We start from the raw sequence: 24,575 nt of genomic DNA on the forward strand, positions 1-24,575 counted from the left end.
AACATGGTCAGCAACATCAGTACTTATTATGATCTTGACACTAGTGCTTGTCTGATTCACCATATGACACATGTGTACACCTGTATAATAGAATGACATATTTAAAATACCATTGTCATGTATTTTTGTGTAGATATTTTGTTACATAAGCTACATACAAATGCCTTTGGTGATCATAGAATTTTATACATTGTATGACTTTGGAAGTAAAGGGTCTGACAATATGGCAGTGGTACAGAGTCAATTAATTGGTTATTCCCATCATGAAAATGTTGAAAATAAACTCTTTAATAGTTTCCATGTTATAAATGTGAAAACTAAGTCTCTAATCCACAAAGGAAGTCCTCAAAAACAAAATGATTTGACAACCGAATGAGTGGAATACCATCATAGACAACACAGTAGAAGTGGATTCAAAAAAGGCTTTTATTGCCTAGAAAATCTGAGATAACTCCACTTACATTACAGACAGGCAGGATATGAAGTTCAGTCAAATGAAGCAAAAATATATATGTTATTTAAGGTATAACATAACTTTTAAGAGTTATGTAGTAAGTTGTAGTTTAAAGATGGCTATGGTTACAAAGATTATATAATCTTAAATAATCACTTTCTATTTTAGTTTGGTATTGTTACGTTTCAGAGATTATACATAAGACTGATCTAAATTGGACCTAATAAAAAGACAAAAATGGTCTTCTTTCATAAGTAACAGACTGCACTGAGAAAGAAAATGCAAAAATTTCCAGAGCTAAAATGAGACAATTAAGGTGTAAATTTCAGGCAACTGGGAACAGCACCACAAGCACTAATTAAAAAAGCTAACATTTTGTAATGATAGTTCAATAGGAACAAAAAACGGAAAGTTATTTCATAAGAATACTTATTTATTTAAAAGAGGCACGGACTTGACGGCCCTTGAGTAGCTGCGGAGGACGATAGTTGTCCACCATGCAGCAGGCAGGTTCTCCTTCTCCAGTGAACAGAAGGCTTCTGAACTTGGCCATCTAACAGGAGGAGAAAATATGGAAAAGAAAAGGAAACATAGAAACAGTTATGATGTTACAGTATGTTGCAGTAGCTGCATCACAATCATTGTCCACCATACATATTCCTCTCTGTCCCTCTGTCTATGGGCAGCTGCTGAGAAAGTTCAGACCTGCACATGCATGTGACCAACACTGTTCAGGATCCATATGTTCAGATAGCTACATGGCCTCCCATATAACGGGCTGATGAACGAATAGCATAAAATTCTAATTAACATCCGGCCTGAGAGCAACTGTCCCAATTCACATCCACTCACCATACGGCAGATCTGAATGACTTAATGGATTGCATAATTCCTCTGTATAAATTAGACTCACCAGTATTTCTTTCAGCTTGGCTGTAGATGACGTATGCTATGTTGCCTTTATTTTGAAGCTGCTCTATGGGGATCTGTGTGGAACCTTTCACCGACAGTGCATTCCACTTCTTGCCCAACCTTCACCATGAAAATACACAGCTTCTGCATTTCTCTAACACTGAGTGTGTGTGGGAAGGGGGGTGGGGGGCATGACTCCATCATGGAGTGATCTTCTAGTGCATTTCTGTAGCCTGATGTGATCTGTGAGCCTTTAGCCAGGTTGGGCCATGATGCAGTAAAGGACATGTTGTATGTAGCAGGATCTCTGCACGAAGGCACAACTTAACCTGCAGGGGGCGCATCAGAGGAAATCTTTGGAAGCACTGAGGGCTTAACAGGGCAATGACTGGTGTCACTCTGAAGGAGGTTTTCTAAATCTAAGATGATCTGGCCTAATAGAGGTTGTACAGGCCATGGTGGGGTCTTCATCATGTGACAATGCACCCTAACACACATCTAAGTCTCTGATTCTTGTTGGGATGTTTTTATCCAATTCCAGTAAATTGATACAGCCCAACCAACACCCTATCAACATGAGCATTGGAACTTTTGCAAAAGCACATCAACTCCAACAAAAACTTTTAGTTCAAAACATAATTTTTTTCAATTCAGACCAGATCAGTTTATTAACCTAAGATTAGCCTGTCAGGCTTTTTGTAGGGCTAACCGTGTTTCCAAGGTCTATAAATGGGTCATTACCATTTTCTGTTTCCTTTTGCCTTTTTAAAGAATGATTAATAACATGAAAGATTGACCAGAAGCAGCCAATTCTGAATACCTCTTAGTTTCTATGCTCAAGCCCACTTTTTGTATCCACTCTGCTCTGTTCAAAAGGGAGTCTCTATTTATCACAGCTATTAAAATCTTATCTTTGCTATTAGCTATTTGCCCAGAAACTACTGAGAAACAGTTAACATTAGCTTAAATCCCTTCTCTACTGGTCTTTACACACATTTAAAGGTTTCACTTAGCTCCTAACTGCTCTCGCCTCAACTCTCACCTATTCTGTACCACAAGCAAACTAATTAGTATAAATGTAGTTTTAATTCAATACATGAATTCAATAAACAACGAACCTGCTGCATTTACTGACAGGAAAATAATAAGAGCTTACAGTTCTGATGCGTTTATTAACTAAAAAACAAGATTCCCATTTTTCTGAGTTAGCCCCATCAAAGTAAATGAACTCCTTAGATGCAAAGGTAAGCAGAGCCTTTAAAGGTATACTATGCAACTTGGGTTGATTTTCCAGCGAGGCTCCCCTCAGAGGGCGAAAGTAAAAGTGCACTGTCATAAAGATGCTCAGCTGTACTGGTTTCTCCGTCAAGTCAGGCGCGGTTGTTTTGAGCTTAGCAGACAGGCGAACTCAACGAAAAGTAAAAAAAACGGCAGTACAAACAATGACTAACACAGTGAAAGTATCAACATCAGGCTTCACGCAGCGCTATCTTGCCGCCTCGCCGCGGCCGCCGCGGTAGTGTCTCGCCAACATAAAGAAAAAATAAATAAATAATTATAATAATAATAATAAAACTCGATATGCTTGCATGTTTATTTAACGTTAACACGCGGTTCCTTGTTGTTGCTTTCGCGCGTGCATATAGTGAATGGCAGGGCAAAAACACATGGAGTTCTCGCCGTAAAGCAAGACCGACTCTGGCGGTGTTGCACGAGAGTTCTGAACCTGTGTGTGCGGGCCGAGGGCTCTTGCAATTGCAAGTGCGGTATTTCCCCCACAGACCACCAGGGCGGCCGAGAAAACCTTTGTTCGACCTGAAATGACTCATTTAATCATCCAAAACGGTATGGAACACATTAATTAACTGAAAAATGTTGCATAGTATGCCTTTAACCAAAAGTCAACTCACTACCGTTTAATTGACATCAGCTGCACTAAAGTAATGTTATAGTGTCGCCTTGTTACATATTCAGTGCACAGCAAGATCTCCAGCAGCACAGATTATTTTTGGGATTTGTTGAAAAACTTTAGCATGAGTGTTAAAATGTAGAAGTATTGTGTTCAGCTTGTATAGAATAGCAAGGTAAATGCTGCCCTGGTTAGATGGCAGTGAATCAACCATGACATCACACAATCTGATTATACAACATGCAGACGCCACGTCTATGCTGATTAAGAGGTGCTGCAGAAGGCATGCCCAGCCTTCTGACCAAGTCAGTTAATATTCCTTTATATATTCCTTCCTAATAATATTCCTTCCTTTTAGTTTTTTGAGACATTCAAAGACTGTTTAAAGTGATTTGTATTACAGAAAAAGAGTGCTGTCCACAAAGCTGCTGCATATGAGTGCAATCCAGAGGTGCTGAGCTAAGGTGGGTGTTCTGAATCAATCATTGCTTAATCAGTCTGAAATCAATCACAGCGAATATCATAGAAATGTCCTTTACACTCTCCTGTGAACACCATAGTTATGCTGTAAAAACATCACAAGTGAGAACACCACAGCAACAAACTACGCTTTCCCCACCTTTCAACTCAATAAATGCATCATGTAAATGTCTAAAGAAATGCACAAGAGTTTCTAATCAGGAAGGTCCGTAGTTTAATAAGTAACTGTGACTGAAGCTTTCAGTAGTATTGAATGATTAAACATTTAAAATCAGTGAGATTCTTATTGTGTCCTTTCAACTCTAGTCCCAGTGAAGTCTGATGATGTATCTTTTAACTAATTAATTTAGCACTTCTGTGCTTCAAGTTATTTTTTGTGGAACAAAGTACCCACCTGTGCAGGGCTGACACTTATTGGCTCCCTAAGAACAATCCAGGTGACACTCTCCAACAGGGGTGGGGTGGTCAAAGAGCCATCATAAGTCCAGTAATCCAGAGAACCAGGAAGAAGTGTCCTTGCATCAAAGTTGGAGAAGGTTGTCTGCTTTCCCTATATATTTTGACATGGAGCAGATGGAAATGTAAAGCCAGAAAAAGAGGCCAATCAGTGTAGGCACATTTGAACATTTCAGTTTAACCTCGCGTGGTATTTTGATATGTACCTTTGTCTTAATAGCATCCAAAGCATCCAGAACTTTCTGAAGCCGGGGGTTGGCTGAACCAATCTGAATGAAAACATCACATTTAACTTTTTCTTCAAATTCAGCATTATTAATAAGGTTTTCCTGCCATACATATTTTGCACAACACTGCAGTTTGGAGACAGGCCAATCTGCGGGGGCGATGGAGCACTGAGTTCTTACTTTGAGAAAGATGCCGATCACAGCCAGGCCATCGGGCTTGTCAGCAGCCTCCCCAAAGCTGGGATATTTGGTGTTCCAGTGCACCAGGTGGAGCTAAAGAGAAAAGGCCATACTCTGTTACATGTGGCACCAGGAAGCTTTAAATTTCAAATAAACTCTATACACTTTTCAGTTATATTATTTTAATTTATGAAGTTATTGTAGAAGATAGTGGATTATGTGTATATGCATCTTTTCATAGTGGATTATGTGTACATGCATCTTTTCACATGACCTAAAAGCACAATTTTAGAGGGGGGGCTAAAGATACTTCCACTCCTCAGTTTATTATAAATGTGCGTTTCTCAGAGAAATGAAAAATACCGGCTTCATTTATCAAAAACTGCACCCATGCTACATATCACTTTACAATCATCTAGGAAAGAAATCAGCATCGTTTTTCACTTCACGCTTACTAACAGGACAACGTCTTGCCTTGTGTTTGATATGAATACCTGAAGGTTTCTGCAAGTCAAAGCATATTTTCAACAATGCTGAAATAACTCAGCAAACTTCTTTGAATTCATTACCTCACACGGGAACTTGATGCCATTCACAGTGTGCTCAGAGCCTCTATCATCAGTGGCGCCCCAATGGAAATGAAACTGCTTCAGTCGGTATGTTCCAGAGATGGGACCTCCAGTCAGGGCTGATAAGTACAAACAAGAGATTCAGGAGGATACTGTCAGAAAAAAGGACAACAAAACCCCATTTTTGTGTCTACGTTCATGAGTCAGTAACAAAGCCATTTTAGCAACACTAACCAAAACATGCTAACATGTTTCATCTAAGTTTTGACCCTAAGCTACTGTTGATCAGCTGTAACTGTAGGATGAGAAATTAGAGCAGAAACATGAAGACTGTCAGAAGATTCGTCTGATTCAGAATTTCAGTGTCCAGCAGTGTCTCCATCCTTGAGGAGGTCATCAGCTGAACTGTTGCTTTCAAAAGCTTCATGTTGTCTCTCTACACAATGCTAATCTTGGCCCGGGCTCTGTCTTTGTTTTTCCCCATACGCTATACTATGCGATCAAGCTTATGTGTTTTACTGTGTTTCTTTCCTAGATGAACCCACTAATGCAGGGGTGTCTAAACTCTTTGTCGTATGGGCCAAAATGATTGAGTCAAAACTACTGGTAGACCACCGAAATACAGGTAGAAAAACACTAAAATCACAGAAAATATCTTCTGACTTTTTCAATAAACTTGCAATAACTTAGCATGAAATAATTTAGGCTGCACAGTGGTGAAGTGGGTAGCGCTGTTGCCTTGCAGGAAGAAGGTCCTGGGTTTGAGTCCAACCCTGGGTCTTTCTGCATGGAGTTTGCATGTTCTCCCTGTGCATGCGTGGGTTCTCTCTGGGTACTCTGGAAAGAACCGGAGTCCAAAAACATGACTGTTATGTTAATTGGCATCTCTAAATTGTCTATAGGTGTCAGTGTGTGCGTGAATGGCTGTTTGTCCTGTCTGTCTATGTGTTGCCCTGCGACAGACTGGCGACCTGTCCAGGGTGTACTGAGCCTCTTGCCCAGTGAACGCCGTGAGATAGGCACCCGCGACCCCATGAGGTACTAAGCGGGTTAGAAAATGGATGGATGAAATAATTTAATTGAACAGATAAAATTCAGCTTTTAAAAAGAGCTTTGTCTTATTAAAGGGAAGGCTTTCTGACAGCAAATTAATGTGGACTCGATTGAAAAAATTATAACTTAAACAAATGTAGTCTATTCTCAGCAATACAACCAGGATTTGGGTCACTCTTTCTTTAGAACAGCAAAGTTTGATTAAATATTTAAAAGCAGATTTTGGTGCACCAAAGTCTGCTTTTGAGTAAAAGTCAATAACTCAGTTTAGGTTTCCTTTCCCATGGAACGTTCTCCTGACCCAGTCCTACTGGGCTTCCTGTGTATCTTCTCTGTCTTCCTGACCCCCAGGCGGTCGCTGCAAATGGCCACTAACATTCAGCTTAGTTCAGTTTAATTCAAGTTACTGTAATGTTCAGTTTCAAATGTCACTAGGTAAAAAGGTTTTCTGGAACCCCAGCCTTTGGCACAGAGTCATTGACTTTCCACTAATTACTCCTTCAACAACATTAATAAACTGAACTATGTAGAATTGTTTACACCACATTAAATATTATGCTGATCATTTCATGTAACACAATATTTGAGAAAGTGATTTAGTTGAAAAGTTTTCTGCATTTTCAAAAATTCTTTTTATATGACATTTCTGATAGATTATGCAGCATAAGAATATCTGTCTGTGTGGATCAGAGCTAACTGTCATGGTAAAGGGCTGAACATACATGTTGACCTTCAGATAAAGGAGCAGGACTGTAAGCAGATAACTGAGTATTTACATAGTCAGACATGCTTATCTGTGTGTACATACAGCATGGGTGGAGGAAACAAACACGAGCGATAAAGTTCAAAGCTATAATAATATATTATGCAGTTATTTCAAATAATATGTGACGAAGCAAGTTTTAGTGTTTTCCCTTCTTGGCATGTCTCTTATACCAATAATAATAAATACAAAGCTAATGTATAAATGTATTAAAATTGGAACATTTGTGCCATCATAGTGGAAATGTTCTCATTATAGTAATACTGCAAAACATTTTGTTTTTCCTGTTGCAGCTAAACCATACTGGCCTGTGAAAGTAAAATAAATTAATAGTTGTTCAGAACTATTAAAACATGTTCAGAATGAGAAAATTTGTATTTCTGTCTTGCATAAAGAACTGTGTGTTTGTGGTTCTTGAGTCTCAAGCTTAGAGGTTAGCATTGCTTACTGGAGCTGTCTGTGTCATCCACAAAGTCCACCTGGAAGGAGTGTCCATTGTTGAGAATGCCCTTGGCATTGGAAGGGTCATACTGGAGTTTCAGACGCTTCAGAGATGGATCAAACTGGGCCTCCCTAGTAACAATGTTGATGGGAGACTGTCTGGGTCCATTAGCAACCGGATATTCGTCTGCCCACTTGTCTGGTCCTACAAAGGTAAAAGCGAGGAAGTATTAGGATTTTATATACATATATATTTTTTAAATTATTCTTTATATAAAAATACTTTCCCTGTATTGATGTTTCTAAACAGTGACTGGTATAGATTGATATTCTAGGTCACTTTGAAGAAAAGTGACATTTCTCCCACAGAAATTAAGCATAAGTACAAGCGGCAAGAAATACTTACTGTTAGCACATGTAGCTGACAGAAGGGTTCCTTTAACAACATTAGTACACATACAGCATCTCAACTTTTGAAAACAGGGAAGTACAGATACAATTCTTCAGCTTAAAATCAAACTGTATTGGCAAATAGTATTATTGTTATTATTTATTTAGCACTACAGACAACCACACAAAGCGCATCAACAGGAAAATGACTGAAAAGGCACAGGCGGATGCACAATGTTTATTTTTGTACCTGTCCAACACATCAAATTAAACTACCCATCATTGTTCTTACAATATAGGAAAGAAGAAATAGAACATAATAAAAGCAAAAATAAAATCAAAAAGCATATCATTACTTAAATATAGAAATTGATAATCAGATTTATAAACAGAAGAAAAAAGAAACATACCAGATGTAGTTTAACAATGGAAAGTTATTTATATGTGTAGCCCTTAATTATTGTCCCCCTTATAATTTTTTGAAAACCAATATTGAATAACACATTTGTAGACTTACGTCATTCCATAATTTAACTCTAACAACAGCAATACACCTCCCTCAGATCTCTTTTCTAACTTGTTGTTTCATAAATTTACAGCCTGTATCAAATCGTATTTGGATTCATATCATATAAAGAGACTTTGCACACAAAGAGGAAATATGTTTCATTTTGCAACAGAACCAAGTGTAAAATCTAGCATATAACAGAAATTTAGTTATGTTGACAGAAAGTATTTTTATATGTTTTTAACATTGTTCTGGCCTGTAAAAATGTATGCATAGCTATCAGGAAATTGACAGCTTTAAATTAAGAACTATCTGTTTTGATCATCTCCTTAAATAATCTAATGCAGCCAAATGCAACCCCCCCCCCCCCCCCCCCGACCCCCCATCACCATTCTACCCCTCCTGTCTCATCACCCTCATCCTGCTGGAACATCGTCCCTCCAGCTACCAGCTCTCAGCTATGGCTGGACCTGCTGGAGCAGTTCTGACCTCAGGGAGGTCTCTTACAATGAGGCGACAGGGTCCTTACCGTTGCTCGGTCCGTATCCCCATCCATGAGACATGGCTGCTCCTGCAGTTACGTTGCCCTGGCAACACAGACGATCAGTCGTAGGTGAAGAGTGATGGCTGGCTGTTGAGGCGCCTTATAAGGGACACCAGAGCCAGAACAGGGAGGGCCAAGGGGTCATTGGACCCCCCACTTTACTGCCCTGCCCAAACCGTGATCTGGCACCACCAGATCCAGGCTGGATCAGATTGTGCTGAGAGGTCTCTCTCTCTCTCTCTCTCTCTCTCTCTCTCTCTCTCTCTCTCTCGCTCTCTCTCTCTCTCTCTCTTTCTCTCTCTCTGTCAGAGAGACACAAACAAAATTTATGCGTGTGTTGAAACCGGGCAACATCCGCAAAAAAACATGCAGCGCGATTTATTTACATGTGCAATTAGGTAAGAGGCGCGAAATATCTCCTTGTCCAGATAACACGCTTGCTTCAACGATGCAGTGTCAGATTATGTTTAAACAACACATGTATGAAGCTTATTTTGTTCCAAAATGATTTGTGCATTGTAAGCATGAATTTGAAGTTGTAGAGGGAGTTAAATTCTAAGTTTTGTATTTGTAGAATAAAAAAAAATCACAAGTACAATTTTTTTTTACACCTGGTTAAATTTTAAGTACAAGTACACAAATTGTGTTCTGTGAGTTGCACATCAAAAACCTCTTACATTCTCAGTTTTGCTCCAAATGGTCCAGAGCTATTGTTGCAACACTATTTGTGCATTGTAACTTTGGTGTTTTGTAATTGTAGATTTTTTTTAATCTGTCACAAGTACAAAATAAAGTTACACCTCTTCAAATTCATGAGTACAAGTACACAAATTGTGTTCTGTGAGTTGCACATCATAAATGTCTGTCATTCAGTTCTGCTATGGTTGATCTAAAACAAATGGTGCAAAACAAATTCAAACACGTTTATTAATATCTTCAAAAAAACATTTTTTATATATTTTTTTCCTTAACACAAATACAAATCAACCAGTACAACTACACGAATCTGCTGCTGTGAGTCACAAATTCAACTTTACAAGTTACGCCTTCATTTTGACTTTTGACACAAATGTCTCACCGGTAAAAATGATCTGTGACTTGTGGGTAGTACCCTTGATCAGACAGCAGAGGGCGCTGCCTGCTGGGTCAGTCTGTACCAACCAGAAATACATATATGGCCTACTGCCATGTTGCCTTCCAAGGACCCAGCACACATATGCCTTCGAAGAACGCAGCTCTCACTGTCATACAGTGTATACATAAATTTTGTTTAAATATTTGATTTTCTCTGTATTAAACTGTGCACTCCCACAGTTCTGATCACGCAATGGATTTGTTTGTAATCTTTCGTGACCTGCAGTTCTTCGTTGAAAAGGGGATATTTACCAAAGATGTGGATTTTTATTCCAGAAAAAATAATAAATTAATAAAAAGGATGTGTCCACCTTTTCTATTCAGAGGTAAAAAAAATGTACAAAGAAACGTGAAAATTAGTTCATTATTATTAATGAACTAATTTTCATGTTTTTTTGCTGAAAACTATAACTATTATAGCAAATGGTGGAGTGCATTAAATATTCTTAGTGGGGTTAAAAGTAATAGAATATTTTGATAAAATGTATGTATGTTGCAAAACACATCCACTCATACATTTTTATATTTTTTTTATTACACATGTATACAAAAACACACATGCACATAGATACACACACACACACACACACACACACACACACACATATATATATATATATATATATATATATATATATATATATATATATATATATAATGCAATTAAAAAATGCAATTAAAAAACATGAAATATGAATTGAATTGTTATACAGGACTGTCTCAGAAAATTTGAATATTGTGATAAAGTTCTTTATTTTCTGTAATGCAATTAAAAAACATGAAATGTCATACATTCTGGATTCATTACAAATCAACTGAAATATCGCAAGCCTTTTATTGTTTTAATATCGCTGATTATGGCGTACAGCTGAAGAAAACTCAAAAATCCTATATCAAATGCAATCAACTGGGTCCCTTATATTGGAAATGTTTCACCAATCTGTATAATCTGACCCAATCTGTATAATAGGATTGAATTTGACTTTGTAAAGTGCCTTGAGATGACATGCTTCATGAATTGGCGCTATATAAATAAAATTGAATTGAATTAAATTAATTAACACTAGTTTAACCAGGGGAAATGTTCTCCAGAAGCTGCTCTGCTTACTGCTTGGTCGGGAGGACCTATCGGGAAGGGGGGGGGGGGGGGGGGAATTCAAAAATGAGGATTTCAAAAACCCACAGGTACGAAGTTCAGGTGACAGGTCTTTGGCCTGGGCATACCACAACAAGGTAACACTCTGGTGTCTTCCAGCTGTCAGCGCATTCCTTTTATGCCAGATAAGACAGTCCCAATGAACCGCAGGTGCGGGCCACACCCACCCGTCAACTACAGCCACCTGTGGAGGAGAATTAGTAGAGCACAGAACCACAGAATCCTGACAAGTTGTTGTACTCTAGCAAAAAGAGGGATGAGGTATGTTTATAACATTATTATAACATGTTTACATTGTATTAAAATTAGGGCTGGGCAAGTTAACGCGTTAATTTCGCGTTAATTCATTAGACTATTAACGGCGATATTTATTTAATCGCGCATTAAAGCATGTTGCTCACATGCTTTCAGTCAGTGTCAGTCAGCAGGCGCGCTGACTGCAGCGCGCTGTCACGGCAGCACTCTCCCGCTCCCCCTCCCCTCTCTTTCTGAACAAAAATATCGGCCACTTTCTGGTAAAAGTTATTTTTATCTTCTTCAGTTTTAAAAGTCTCTCAGTCTCAGTGGAGCTCACTGCCAGGGAGGAAAGCCTTCCTTCATCAGTCCTGTTCTGGCTGTATGTTTAGAGTCTTTTTAGTGCTTTACTTGTTTAGCAAAACTCGCTAATAAAACATCCATAAATTGCTGTCACTCTATAGTTCTGGGATCAGGAGCGGTGCTCCTTGAGCGCCCCCTGCCTAGAGGCCAAGGAACTGCCGGCCTCACCTACAACCAGTTCTTTGTCGTTTATGATCGCCCAGCAGCATGAAAACATGTTACCTGCACACAGTTTGATGACCAAAACACAATTCGTAATCCACATACATTAAATTGTGGAAAATCAGTTCATAACTGTTTGAACAATTGAATTTATGATCTAGAGACAGGAAGATGCATTCACAGAATGGAAGCCAGCACAGTTAACATGGGATCGCGCAATCCCAGGGGAGGCCAAGCTCACTGCGGCCTCACCGGCTTCGTTATCAAGCGCCACCAAGGATTTACATGAAAAATAGCGAAAAGTCTGCGATTTTAAAGAGAATATGGTCAAAAATTAGGAAATTAGATAAAAAATTACTTATTACAAATGACCTTCTATGAATAGCCTCAAGAGCAGCTTGAGGCTATTCATAGAAGGTTTATGACACATGGCACTCTTTTCGCCGATTTAGCATTGCTGGATCCCAGGAATTTTGAACAGCTCTGGACCACTACTCTGCCCAACAATGCTCTGGAAGTTTTGAGTAGATGTCTGATGAAATTCAGCACTAGTGCAACAGTGGACAATCTCCAATCAGAGCTGAAATGTTTAGCAGGACAGTGGGACAGACTGAAAGCATCCCATCTTGAAGATTACATGACTAGAACAGTAGAAGCTGGAGCTGAAGGACAAGAAGAGGAAACGGATATAGGGGGTAAAACCTGTGCCTCCTGTAAAAATTGCCCACTGTGCTGCTACCAGATTCTACAGCGGCTTAACATGTTCTCAGATGCTTATCATCTCCTTGGGCTTGCTTTTAAGTTCTTGCTGACCCTTTCCTTACCCAAGTGGCCTGTGAAAGAACCTTCTCTATGCTCAAGTTCATCAAGTCCAGACTTAGGAGCAAGCTGTCTGCAAGCAAGCTGGAGGCATTTATATGGATGGCCACTGAAAAAGACATCCTCATGGCATTAGACACAGACACAGTGATAGATAAAGTGGCTGAGAAGAGTGGGTTGCTGACAAAGCTGATCTTGTAAATTAGTAAGGTGAGAGGAACTTCTTAAATTTATTATGAATGATAATAATACTATTCTGTGCAACATTTGTCTAATCTTTATTCCTTCTCATCCTCTCTGACAGGATTTCTACACATTTCAAATGTTTCATTTTGTCATTGACATCCTTTTTTACACAGTGAGTGCACAGTAGTCCAATGTTACCCTACAGTATCTGGAAGACTGAATAGATCTGATGAGCAACTTACAATAACCTGGAGTTTACATTTTACAGTGTATATAAATAAAGATTTTGGAAGTATTTTAAGTGTCCACTCTCACTAATTTCCATTAACCTGGCCTCAAATTATTGCACAGTTGGTATTGCACAGTTGGTATACACATTCAGTACACACAAAAAAAATGTGGTGGGCCAGTCTAGTCCAAAATGCCAGGGCCGATTTTTTGTCCCAGTCCACCCCTGCCCACACATAACATGTAATTAAGACCTTGAAAGAACCCAGTACATATATTAAAAAGTGTTATTTAAGATAAGATAACATTAGCTAATCCTTTTTTTATCCCACGACGGGGAAATTTATAGGATTAAAGCAACAGGCAGGTGCACACAACACAGACAAAATTACATAAGGATTGAAATATATAAGAGGTGGATTAGCGAAAAAACACTGAACATAACATTATTATTATTATTATTATTATTATTATTATTATTATTATTATTATTATTTAATTGTAATAATAAAATAAAAACCACAAAACCCAAAAGGTCAACAGTTTCATGATACATCAAGCTGAATTCATTCTTGGAGTTTGTAAATACAATGCGATTAATCGCGATTAATCAGGGCGATTAATCGCGATTAAATATTTTAATCGTTGCCCAGCCCTAATTAAAATATGCATGAGAGGTAGATATTGGCTTGCCTTCGTTAGTGTTGCACTCCTTTCCCTTGAAAACAAAAAAAGATAAATGGAATACACAATTTTGTTAAAATGTCAAACTTGCTCCACAGAAATAATAAATCTGAACAAGTTATTATGAATTATAATTTCTCATTTTACATATATAGAGGTTCGCAAACACATCACAACATATTGTGCATTATTGATAACAGTGAAGTGTTATACATAGCCCTTGACTGATTTTAGTCTGTAATAGCTCTCCTTTGGATGGATGTGGAACTTCTGAGAGAAGTCAATCATGCCTCTCTGGCATCTTGCTTGGCATGCCTTTCCCAAGGATAGCAAACGGGCTTAAATCGGAGGCAACTGGACTGCCGTTCAGTTCTTTCTGAAGACGTTTCAGCACCTATCTAGGAATCTTTGTCAATTCTGGTGGCTCGTGCTTGAGCATCCTGCAGTTGGTGCACTGCTGTTTTTAAAGACATGGTGGCTCATCCTCCTTGGAGCATCGTAAGTCAAATGCAGGTCAATGACTCACCAGTCACTGTCCTGAGTCTTTGGAAGTTATTGCTTGGTATGAGTGGAGTACTTGGTCACCTGAATCGTGAAGAGACTGCTAATGTAATGTCTTTGGAATGTGTTGCAGGACCAAGCTGGAAACACTGGGGAGTTGGAAACACAATCCTCCCCCTCTGTTTAGTGATGGCTTTTCTCCTTTGACCAAGATGGCTTCTTTCATTCCTCTTTCAAACCATTTGTTCTCTCTGTCCAAAATCTGGAGTCATCGAAAGAACGCGCTTTGTTCTTGAAGTGCAAGTGGACTGCTGAATCATGCCCCGAGCAGCCAGCCCTCTGGTGCTGTGCCATGCGTTTATGTAGCTGTTGTTTAGTTTCTCCAATGTAGGAGTCTGAGAAGTCCTTGCTGCATTGGTCCACATACACAAGACCACTCAGCTAGGGTTTAGGTGTTCTGTCTTTGAGATTAACCAGTTTTTGTCTGAGAGTGTTATTAGGTTTGAAATTTACTGGTATGTTGCGTTTGGAGAAAATTCTCCAAATGTTTTTGTGTTTCTATGTTCTCTGTGTTTGAAGAGCTTCCGGTAAACCTCGGTTTTGAACCTTAAACCTCAATCTGCACAGTGTTGTTTTTGGCATCCTCTCTGTTAAACCTTATGTTGCTGTCCACTGAGTTTATGTGGTTGGAGAATGCCTCAACTTCTTTGGTTTGGATTTTGACCCAAGTGCCATCTACTTATCTAATATTGGTGGTGTTCCTTTGTAGGCACAGAGTGTCCTGCTCTCCACCTTCTCCATGTACAAATTGCCCACAATGAGTGACACTGGGATGCCCATGGCACACCCATGTTTCTGTCGATAAAAGTTGTCTCTGTACTTGAAATATGTGGTTGAGAGATAGAGGTCCAACAAGTCACAAATCTGGTTTGGTGTTAAATTGGTTCTGTCTTTTAGTGATGCATCATGTTCCAGCTAAATCCTGACAGTGGTCATTACCTCTAATGTCAGAATGTAAGTGAAAGGAGAGGTGACGTCCAAGGAGACATCATTATTTTCTCATGGTAATCAGTTGTGTTAAGTACCACTGAGCATCTGCCTGAGCATTTGTGTGCTGGCAAAATTGAGATCTTACAGTCTTTGCTGCCTCTGCCATGTTGTCATTTGTAATTGCTTATTCAGTGGCAGCGATAAGTTCTGTTATCGTAAGTTGCTTAGGGGTTATAGCAAAGTTGAGACTTTTGGACAAAACATTCATCTCTGTCTGTGTGAGCTCTATGTTTCATAGATCCTGCACCCATTGGTTCTGGGTGATGTTGCCTGCCTTCTCGCCATGTTCTTCCTTTTGTACTCCAACAGTAGCAGAGGTGGCACTCATTTTCACTAGGAGAAACTGGAATTTTCGCTGTTGCCTTTCTTTGCTCGTAGAGTGTTGAAAGAGCTGAGCCTTCTTTGTGAAACGGAGTGCATGTGTTGTGTGTTTTGTGTGTGTGTTCTTTATTAGCCAACTACCTTGGTAAAAATGGTTGAAAGAAAAAGAAAAATGACAAAGCCAGGTTGATCCAAACTTTCAGCTTTGAAGAGCTTATGAAATGTTTCATGTTAGTGTTATTAAGCAAAGTAATAGAGAAGAGAGCTGGATGAAGAGAGGGAGGGACTTTCAGACAGGTTCATAGAGTTAGTGGTGAGTGTAAGTTTGATGAGATTGAATTTATTCGTGTTAGGGGAAAACAAGTTCTTCATTTAGACATGTAAGTAGGAAGGCCTGATGACAGCCATTTGACTGAGGAAAACTACACCCATATTTGATGTAAACTGCTGCTACTAGTTATTATTGGTCCTGCAGAATGAACACATTAGAAACCTTTGCATATGGAATATGACACTGATAATGAACACTAATGTAATAATTAATATGATATTTTATTATTAAAAACATTTGATTTGGCCATGCCAGTTTAACCAAATTAGTTAACAGTTATTCAGTATACTGTATGCAGTATTGATAAGGTTCCAACTGTACAGCAGTAGCCTGTATTTCACCCTATCTTTGTTGTCCCTCTTGAGAAATCTCTGTTGTTGCTCCAACAACCAGCAGCAGACGTTTGTCAGAAAAAACCCTTGACTTATTACGTGACTAAAAGCGCCATCAACTGTTTGAATTGCAGAATGGCGCACTGTGATGCCGGTGTCTGATTGGCTCCAAAATGATCAGCTGATCCTGACTGCAGCGCTGCTGATTACCTTACTTAATGTCAGGTGGAGCAGCCCTGATGTTTCACTGTTGCGCTGCTCGGTGTTCTGTGTCCCGACTTCCAGCGAGGTAAAGGGACTCTTTCTTTAGTCTGTATTGTATTCCTAAAAGTGCATGCCTCTATGTTGGTGTCAGAACCCTATTAATCTTATGCCATGCTTACACAAAACCTCAGCTTTCTGTTAATCTTAATTTTTTTTTTCCCACTTACAATATTTGTTCACATTCAACTTGGCAATAGATGAAATGTTCCACACCTGATCGTTTCGATCCTAAAAACCTGCTTGACTCCTAGTGGCTAAGACTGGATAGACCAAGGTACTTTTTATCAGTTTGATTAAACGGCATAATTCAATATAGAAAAAACAGAAAAACGGCCGTTTTCTCCTTTTTTGTTTTGTGGAACAAAACAAAAAAGGAGAAAACGATTAGTTTTCCCGTTTAGTGGTTTCTGCGCATAAAACCAAAATCCATTAAACGGCTTGATTTTGTTTTGTTTTTTTGTTTTCGCCCCCAAAACAGAAATACCATTCAATTTTCGGTTTCAGAAGTGGGCGTGGCTTTCAAGCCCGCCGGTCCGGTGCCCTTCAAAATTAAGGCATGGCATGGAGAAACTTTCGTTGTATTCTCTGCCCTCATCGAAACTTCTGTGTTTTAAATTAAAGCAGGTCTAATACATATATAAATATATACATATATTTAGATATAATATATATTTATAATTTTTATAGCTACAGGGTTTACTTGGAATAAAGTCATCTATTGAGTGTCAGAGAGATTTAACTGCGACAGGACAGACATGGCAAATTTGACACTCAGGACAGGTATTTTAAATGACCAGCAGATGTCGCTGTTCATTAATGTGACAGTATATATATATATATATATATATATATATATATATATATATTCACTTTGAATGTTGAATTCACTGTGCTTTAACACATGTGGAATTATATAATTATCAAAAAAGTGTGAAACTGCAAATATATCTTATATTCTAGGTTATTCAAAGTAGCCACCTTTTGCTCTGATTACTGCTTTGCACACACTCTGCATTCTCTTGATGAGCTTCAAGAGGTACTAGTTTGCCCTTTTGCTTTCACTCTGCGGTCCAGCTCACCCTAAACCATCCTGATTGGGTTCAGTTCCTGTGATTGTGGAGGCCAGGTCATCTGGTGCAGCACCCTATCACTCTCCTTCTTGGTCAAATAGCCCTTACACAGCCTGGAGGTGTGTTTGGGGTCATTGTCCTGTTGAAAAATAAATTATGGTCCAACTAAACCAAACCGGATTGAATAGCATGTACCTGCAGGATGCTGTGGTAGCCATGCTGGTTCAGTATACCTTTAAGTTTGAATAAATCCCCTAACGCAGCAAAGCACCCCCACACCATCACACCTCCTCCTCCATGCTTCACGGTGGGAACCAGGCATATGGAGTCCATCCGTTCACCTTTTCTCCGTCGTAAAAAGACACGATGGTTGGAACCAAAAATTTCAAATTTGGACTCATCAGACCAAAGCACAGATTTCCTCTGGTTTAATGTCCATTCATTGTGTTCTTTAGCCTAATCAAGTGTCTTCTGCTTGTTGGCTGTCCTTAGCAGTGGTTTCCTAGCAGCTATTTTACCATGAAGGCCTGATTCACACAGTCTCCTCTTAACAGTTATTCTAGAGATGTGTCTGCTGCTAGAACTCTGTGTGGCGTTGACCTCCTCTCTAATCTGAGCTGCTGTTAACCTGTGATTTCTGAAGCTGGTGACTCTGATGAACTTATCCTCTGCAGCAGAGGTGACTCTAGGTCTTCCTTTCCTGGAGCGGTCCTCATGTCAGCCAGTTTCTTTGTAGTGCTTCATGGTTTTTGCCACTGTACTTGTGGACACTTTCAGAGTTTTCCCAATTTTTCAGACTGACTGGCCTTAATTTCTTAAAGTAATGATGGCCAATTGTTTTTCTTTACTTAGAATTTGTATTATGGCAAGAAAAAAAGCAGCTAACAGTCTATTCAGTAGAACTATCAGCTGTGTATCCAGCTGACTTCTGCACAACACAACTGAGGGTCCCAACCCATTTATAAGGCAAGAAATCCACTTATTAAACCTGACAGTGGACACCTGTGAAGTGAAAACCATTTCAGGTGACTACATCTTGAAGCTCATCAAGAGAACGCAGAGTGTGTTCAAAGCAGTAATCAGAGCAAAAGGTGGCTACTTTGAATAACCTAGAATAAGATATATTTGCAGTTTCACACTTTTTTGATAATTATATAATTCCACATGTGTTAAAGCACAGTGAATTCAACATCCAAAGTGAATATATATATATATATATATATATATATATATATATATATATATATATATATATATATATATATATATATATATATATGAGAGAGAGAGAGATCTATTATTTTTTCTACCTCACTCCTGTTTATATTGGCTGTTTTCCCAGATATATATCTAAAAAAAATCTCCCCCGCAAAAATAAAGTTCCACACACAACACACCGTTTCATAGATGTTCCATTTATTGACTATGAGGTGTTAAAATACGCTGGATATAGTGATTAACTGTCACATTAATGAACAGCGACATCTGCTGGTCATTTAAAGGCATACTATGCAACATTTTTCAGTTAATTAATATGTTCCATACCATTTTGGATGATTAAATGAGTCATTTCAGGTCGAACAAAGGTTTTCTCGGCCGCCCTGGTGGTCTGTGGGGGAAATACCGTAATTGCAAGTGCAGGAGCCCTCAGCCCGCACCCACAGGCTCAGAAGTCTCGTGCAAGACTGCGAGAGTCGGTCTTGCTTTACGGCGAGAACTCCATGTGTTTTTGCCCTGCCATTCACTATATGCACGCGCGAAAGCAACAAAGAACCGCGTGTTAACCTCAAATAAACATGCAAGCATATTGAGTTTTATTATTATTATTATTATTATTTATTTATTATTTTTTTGAATGTTGGCGAGACTACCGCGGCGGCCGCGGCGAGGCTGCCGCGGCCGCCGCCTCGCCAAGATAGTGCTGCGGGAACCCTGATGTTCATACTTTCACTGTGTTAGTCATTGTTTGTACTGCCGTTTTTTTTACTTTTCCTTTCGTTCGCCTGTCTGCTAAGCTCAAAACAGCTGCGCCTGGCTTGACGGAGAAACCAGAACAGCTGAGCATCTTTATGACAGTGCACTTTTACTTTCGCCCTCTGGGGGGAGCCTCGCTGGAAAATCAAAAAAATACCTGTCCTGAGTGTCAAATTTGCCATGTCTGTTCTGTCGCAGTTAAATCTCTCTGACACTCAATAGATGACTTTATTCCGAGTAAACCCTGTAGCTATAAAAATTATAAATATATATTACATCTAAATATATGTATATATTTATATAGATATTAGACCTGCTTTAATTTAAAACACAGAAGTTTCGATGAGGGCAGAAAATACAACGAAAGTTTCTCCATGCCATGCCTTTATTTTGAAGGGCACCGGACCGGCGGGCTTGAAAGCCACGCCCACTTCTGAAACCGAAAATTGATTGGTATTTCCGTTTTGGGGGCGAAAAACAAAAAAAACTAAATCAAGCCGTTTAATGGATTTTGGTTTTATGTGCAGAAACCACAAAAGGAGAAAACGGCCATTTTTCTGTTTTTTCTATGTTGAATTATACTGTTTAATCAAACTGATAAAAAGTACCTTGGTCTAGATAGCTGGGAAGCACAAGTTGTTGAAATGTGAATCATTTAACGATATTTCAGTAATGTTGCTGCCATTATTTGGTTTGGTGGATTTTTTTATGTTGAGAAATTAATTCATTTTAAAGAGTTAAACTTCCTGATGAGGCCAGTTCAATATAGGGGCAACCAAATTATGTACAGAAAAGTCTAAGGAAATGTAGGAATGGCATATATATATATATATATATATATATGCAAATAATTAACGCTATAAAATAAATAACTTGAGTGACAATCGTAAACGTTGCTCGTAAACAAAGCAGCATGTTTTTAACTAATGAAATTAGACACCTGATAAACTTCATACTATCATCCTCTTTACCAAAGACAGATTCAAAAACTAGCAATAAACTATTTTTCTAAAACTTGTGGGTTTTTATAGCATATTTGCCATAAAGACACACACACACACACACACACACACACACACACACACACACACACACACACACACACATACACCTTAGAGTGTCAAATATAGTTACTATCCACACTCGTATTGTATGTTGGGTTCTTAATGCTAATTTTGGACTTGTTTTTCAGAATGGACAGATAATACAATATCTGGAAAGTAAAAAAATAAATAAATAAGAAAGCACTACTACATACAATTTTACACTATTAATCTGGCATAAGCAGAGATACAAAAGCAACACATAAAAACTGTTCCATAAATGGTTTATACGTTAAAGAGGGTAATGGCATCACAGCTAAACAGAATGCCAGGGTAGATGTACCTACTATGAAGAGAAAGAACAAAACAGAGAGAACGTAAAGTTGAAATAACAACAATTACGTAAAAATAAAAGGGACCCAAAAGGGTGTAAGTGTTGATTTTGCAAAATAGGAGTAGAAGAGTTAATTAGTCAATCAAAACCGTTTACATATTTTTAAATAGTTGTTACAGTTTGGTTTCACCTATACAGGGAGAACATATCCTGGTATTTTCCAGTCAGAAGTTTACATACACTGATCGTGGAGATTAATTTTGGAAGGAAAAAATTAAGAGATGCAATTTGGTGAAAAGCCATGAATTCATTGTGGGTGGTTTTTTCCGCTCTAGACAGGATCAAAACGTATACAGGCTAAACCTCTTCGCATGTTCAACTAAATGTTTTAACCAATGGTGCTGGTTCTAGATGTTTTTGGAAACTAAATGAAAAATATCACTGAAGAAAGTTTAGCATCTATCCACCACAAAACTCCCCCGTTAGTTCAGGGTTCACCCCATGTAGCTTTAGAGGATTTGTAGCACTGGTTTGGCTGTTAGAGAGTCTGTTGTTCTGCGGTTGCCACTGATTTCCAAACAAAATCCAACAATTTTGTGCTGGTCAGCAATTTTGTCAAGTAAAAGAGAAAGTTTAGACAAATACTGCCATTATTCAACAAGAAAAAAGCCACTTCCAAACTGACTGATTTAACCTAAGTCTAGATCGGTCTGTTAGTACAAACAGACTGCGTGGTTTGTGTGACAAAAAACGGCAGTGCCAATGTTGGCTCTACGGATTCCATGCCAACAGGTATTGCTGACAGCAACCGCTGCATTTTTACTGTGTTGCAGGTTGGCCTGTACCCTGCATGGATTTCTGTTGCTGCTTGCAGCCGCCTGATGATCAGCAGCCTTTATATCCACCAAATAATGGATCAATGTTTATAACCGTAAAGCCATAAAGCTACTGACTGGATATTTCTGCAATCACAATTAGAAATCATGTTCTTTTTACTTTGGTTACTGTTATGGGAGTTCTGAACATATAACTGACTTCACTGAGTTACTGAAGAAGGAGACACAATCAGTATCCCTCAGCAGCTGCAGCATTTGACCTTGCAATCAGCAAACAGTGGATCTTATACACAGACATCAGGTCTCCAGGCCTCCTCTGTCCAAGTGGTGTGAGGCCATAGTGACTTAGTGAATATTAATTCTTATAACATTCCTCTCTTTTTGTTTTTTGATGATGGCGTCGTCAGCATCAAAACAAAACAAGTTGACCCATCACTTGAAAATGTGAACAAAGCACAGAGGAACCATTTCTGTAAACTCGTAAAGTGGGACCCAAAGGGTTCCCGTGTTGGAACCGGGCAGTGCTGGAACTTTTAGTACAGATCAACATGAATGCTTCATAGAGGTTTAACACACAAGATCAAAGGTTTAGCTTTTATCTACAATTTAGGGTTCATCTAATTAAGTAAGGCCTGTTTTAGGTACCTATGCGCACATTATTTTAAAATTAGATTAGACTAGGTAAGCTAAGCCTGTTCAGTAACCGAGGTCGAATCCGTCTACTCTTCCCCACCCTGTCAAACCCCACTTTGTTCTCCATTCCCCATTCCCATGGACAATCATCCATCACCTTCATACCTTACAAATCCAGGAGTACCAGTGTGGGACATCAGAGGGCAGGTTGGGCCTTTGAATCACCAGAAAACTTCATCCTTCTAAAGGATGATAAAAACTGATGTGACCCCAGGTGAAATCCCACTCTCGGCCAATCTGAGCGAGAAGTACCTCCTATTGAAACTAGGAGTTACCATTACCAGCTAATATTAAAGGATCTTTAGAGCCAATCCGATCCTGGTTCTTCCTATATCAAATCAAAAGGGTGCATAAACCATAGATCTTTGTGTGTCTGAAGCAAACAGTTTCCATTTTTTCATAAACCCATATTGATCAACATGATGTAACATTAAAGTGTAGATCTCATAACACAAAAAAAATCAAACATGTGAGTCAGTGGAACAGAGCAGTTAAACAATCGGTAACAACATATGAGAAGAGTCCTAAATGTCAAGAATGCAAAGTTAAGAAAGCCTTCAGGCCTTTCATGGCACAGGGCAGAAATTAATCTAATTGTGCTTAGGGTCTCTTCAGGCAACTCCTCCCGTTGAAGAATAAGGAATCAGAGTTCTCTAGCTTCTTCATCCCCAGTCCTCTTCTTGGTTCCTCCTCGCAGGCTGGACGATTGAGCTGGATGGTAATGAATGTTCAATTCTGGATGGGGCACTTAGCATTTTATTTTGCATTTCTCTGTTTTATTTTAAAAATGTGAAAAATTTGAAGAACTTTGTAAAATTTGAAGAATTTGAAAAAATTAAAAAAATTTAAAAAATGTGAAAAAATTTGAAAAATTTGAAGAATTTGAAGAATTTGAAGAAATTTGAAAATTTTGAAGAATTTGAAGAAATTTGAAAAATTTGAAGAATTTGAAAAATTTGACGTAGGCCAAATGTCTTGTGGAGCTTTCACTCTAAAGGAAGTACAGACTCTGAAGCAGAAGTTTGTACGAGCTTCCTAGAGCTACTTCCGGTTAGCAACATGCTAACCATTAGCCGCTAACAAGGTTGTGTTCAGTATCACCGGGGGATTGTACTCTGTCAGTTTGGTCCAAATCCTGTACTGGGAAGTGCCTCAAAAAAGGGGTGCCAATACTTAATGTCACCAAACGTGACCAAAGTTTATGGGTCAGATCCGCCTCCTTTAGCAACTCAGCCTCACCACATCTGGGCCCAGAACTCAACATTTGATCAAAATGGTCAGTAGCGCCATTTCCCACATGTGGGTGGTGCTGTATTGGCCAATTGGGTCGTGTCTGGACATCATGGCAGGTCCTGTTGGAAGCAAAGGCCCAATAGGAAAGCATGTGAAATCCAAAATGGGTCAGAAAAGTGACACATGGCTGATAATCACTTGAAAATTTTAAAGTGTTAAGAGGAAGTGACTGTGCGAATTTCAGGTTCCTACATTAATCACAGCCACTGCAGGGGATGTTGAAAGTTGCCATTTTATCCCAATGGAGCCTGTCCCTCTGGCCCTCAGAGTTCCGTCGTCATGGAAACTCACTCACACCTGCAGCGGGCCAGTCTACCGAAGTACAGAGACTTTGCTCAGACTCTGCCTCATTAAAATAGAATGGAATACTTTGCCTTAAACAGCGCTCCATATCTCCTGATCCGTAAATGGTAGAGACATAATTTTTTCTGCGTTTGTTTCTTAACGGATAGGAGAACAACACAAACTATCGGTTTTTGCTAGAAATATTTTAATTTAGGCATAAAAATTATGATATATGAAATATTTGAAAGTGTCCATTTTTATGGAATGTCAGAAATTCTCTGAAAACGGTTCCGAACAAATCGCTGTAGCTGAAAAAGTATAAGAGATATCAAAATATTTCTTTCATTGTGAGTATCAGCAGGCTTTTGAGGACTATGGAGCTCATTTTTATGTTTG

General features: G+C 38.8%; 1 protein-coding gene across 1 annotated transcript; it reads right to left on the bottom strand.

Moving 5' to 3' along the window:
* Window positions 1-408: 408 nt before the first annotated feature.
* On the bottom strand, window positions 409-9,067 carry cahz (carbonic anhydrase). Its single transcript, XM_036137812.1, has 7 exons — window positions 8,872-9,067; window positions 7,452-7,649; window positions 5,188-5,306; window positions 4,619-4,711; window positions 4,418-4,480; window positions 4,150-4,305; window positions 409-1,007 (listed from the first exon to the last, which is right to left on the bottom strand). The coding sequence occupies exons 1-7, from the start codon at window positions 8,903-8,905 to the stop codon at window positions 888-890; spliced, it is 783 nt and encodes a 260-aa protein (XP_035993705.1). The 5' UTR covers window positions 8,906-9,067; the 3' UTR covers window positions 409-887.
* Window positions 9,068-24,575: the final 15,508 nt, after the last annotated feature.

The sequence above is a fragment of the Fundulus heteroclitus genome, chromosome 6 (genome assembly GCF_011125445.2).
Source record: "Fundulus heteroclitus isolate FHET01 chromosome 6, MU-UCD_Fhet_4.1, whole genome shotgun sequence".
NCBI classification, from domain to species: domain Eukaryota; kingdom Metazoa; phylum Chordata; class Actinopteri; order Cyprinodontiformes; family Fundulidae; genus Fundulus; species Fundulus heteroclitus.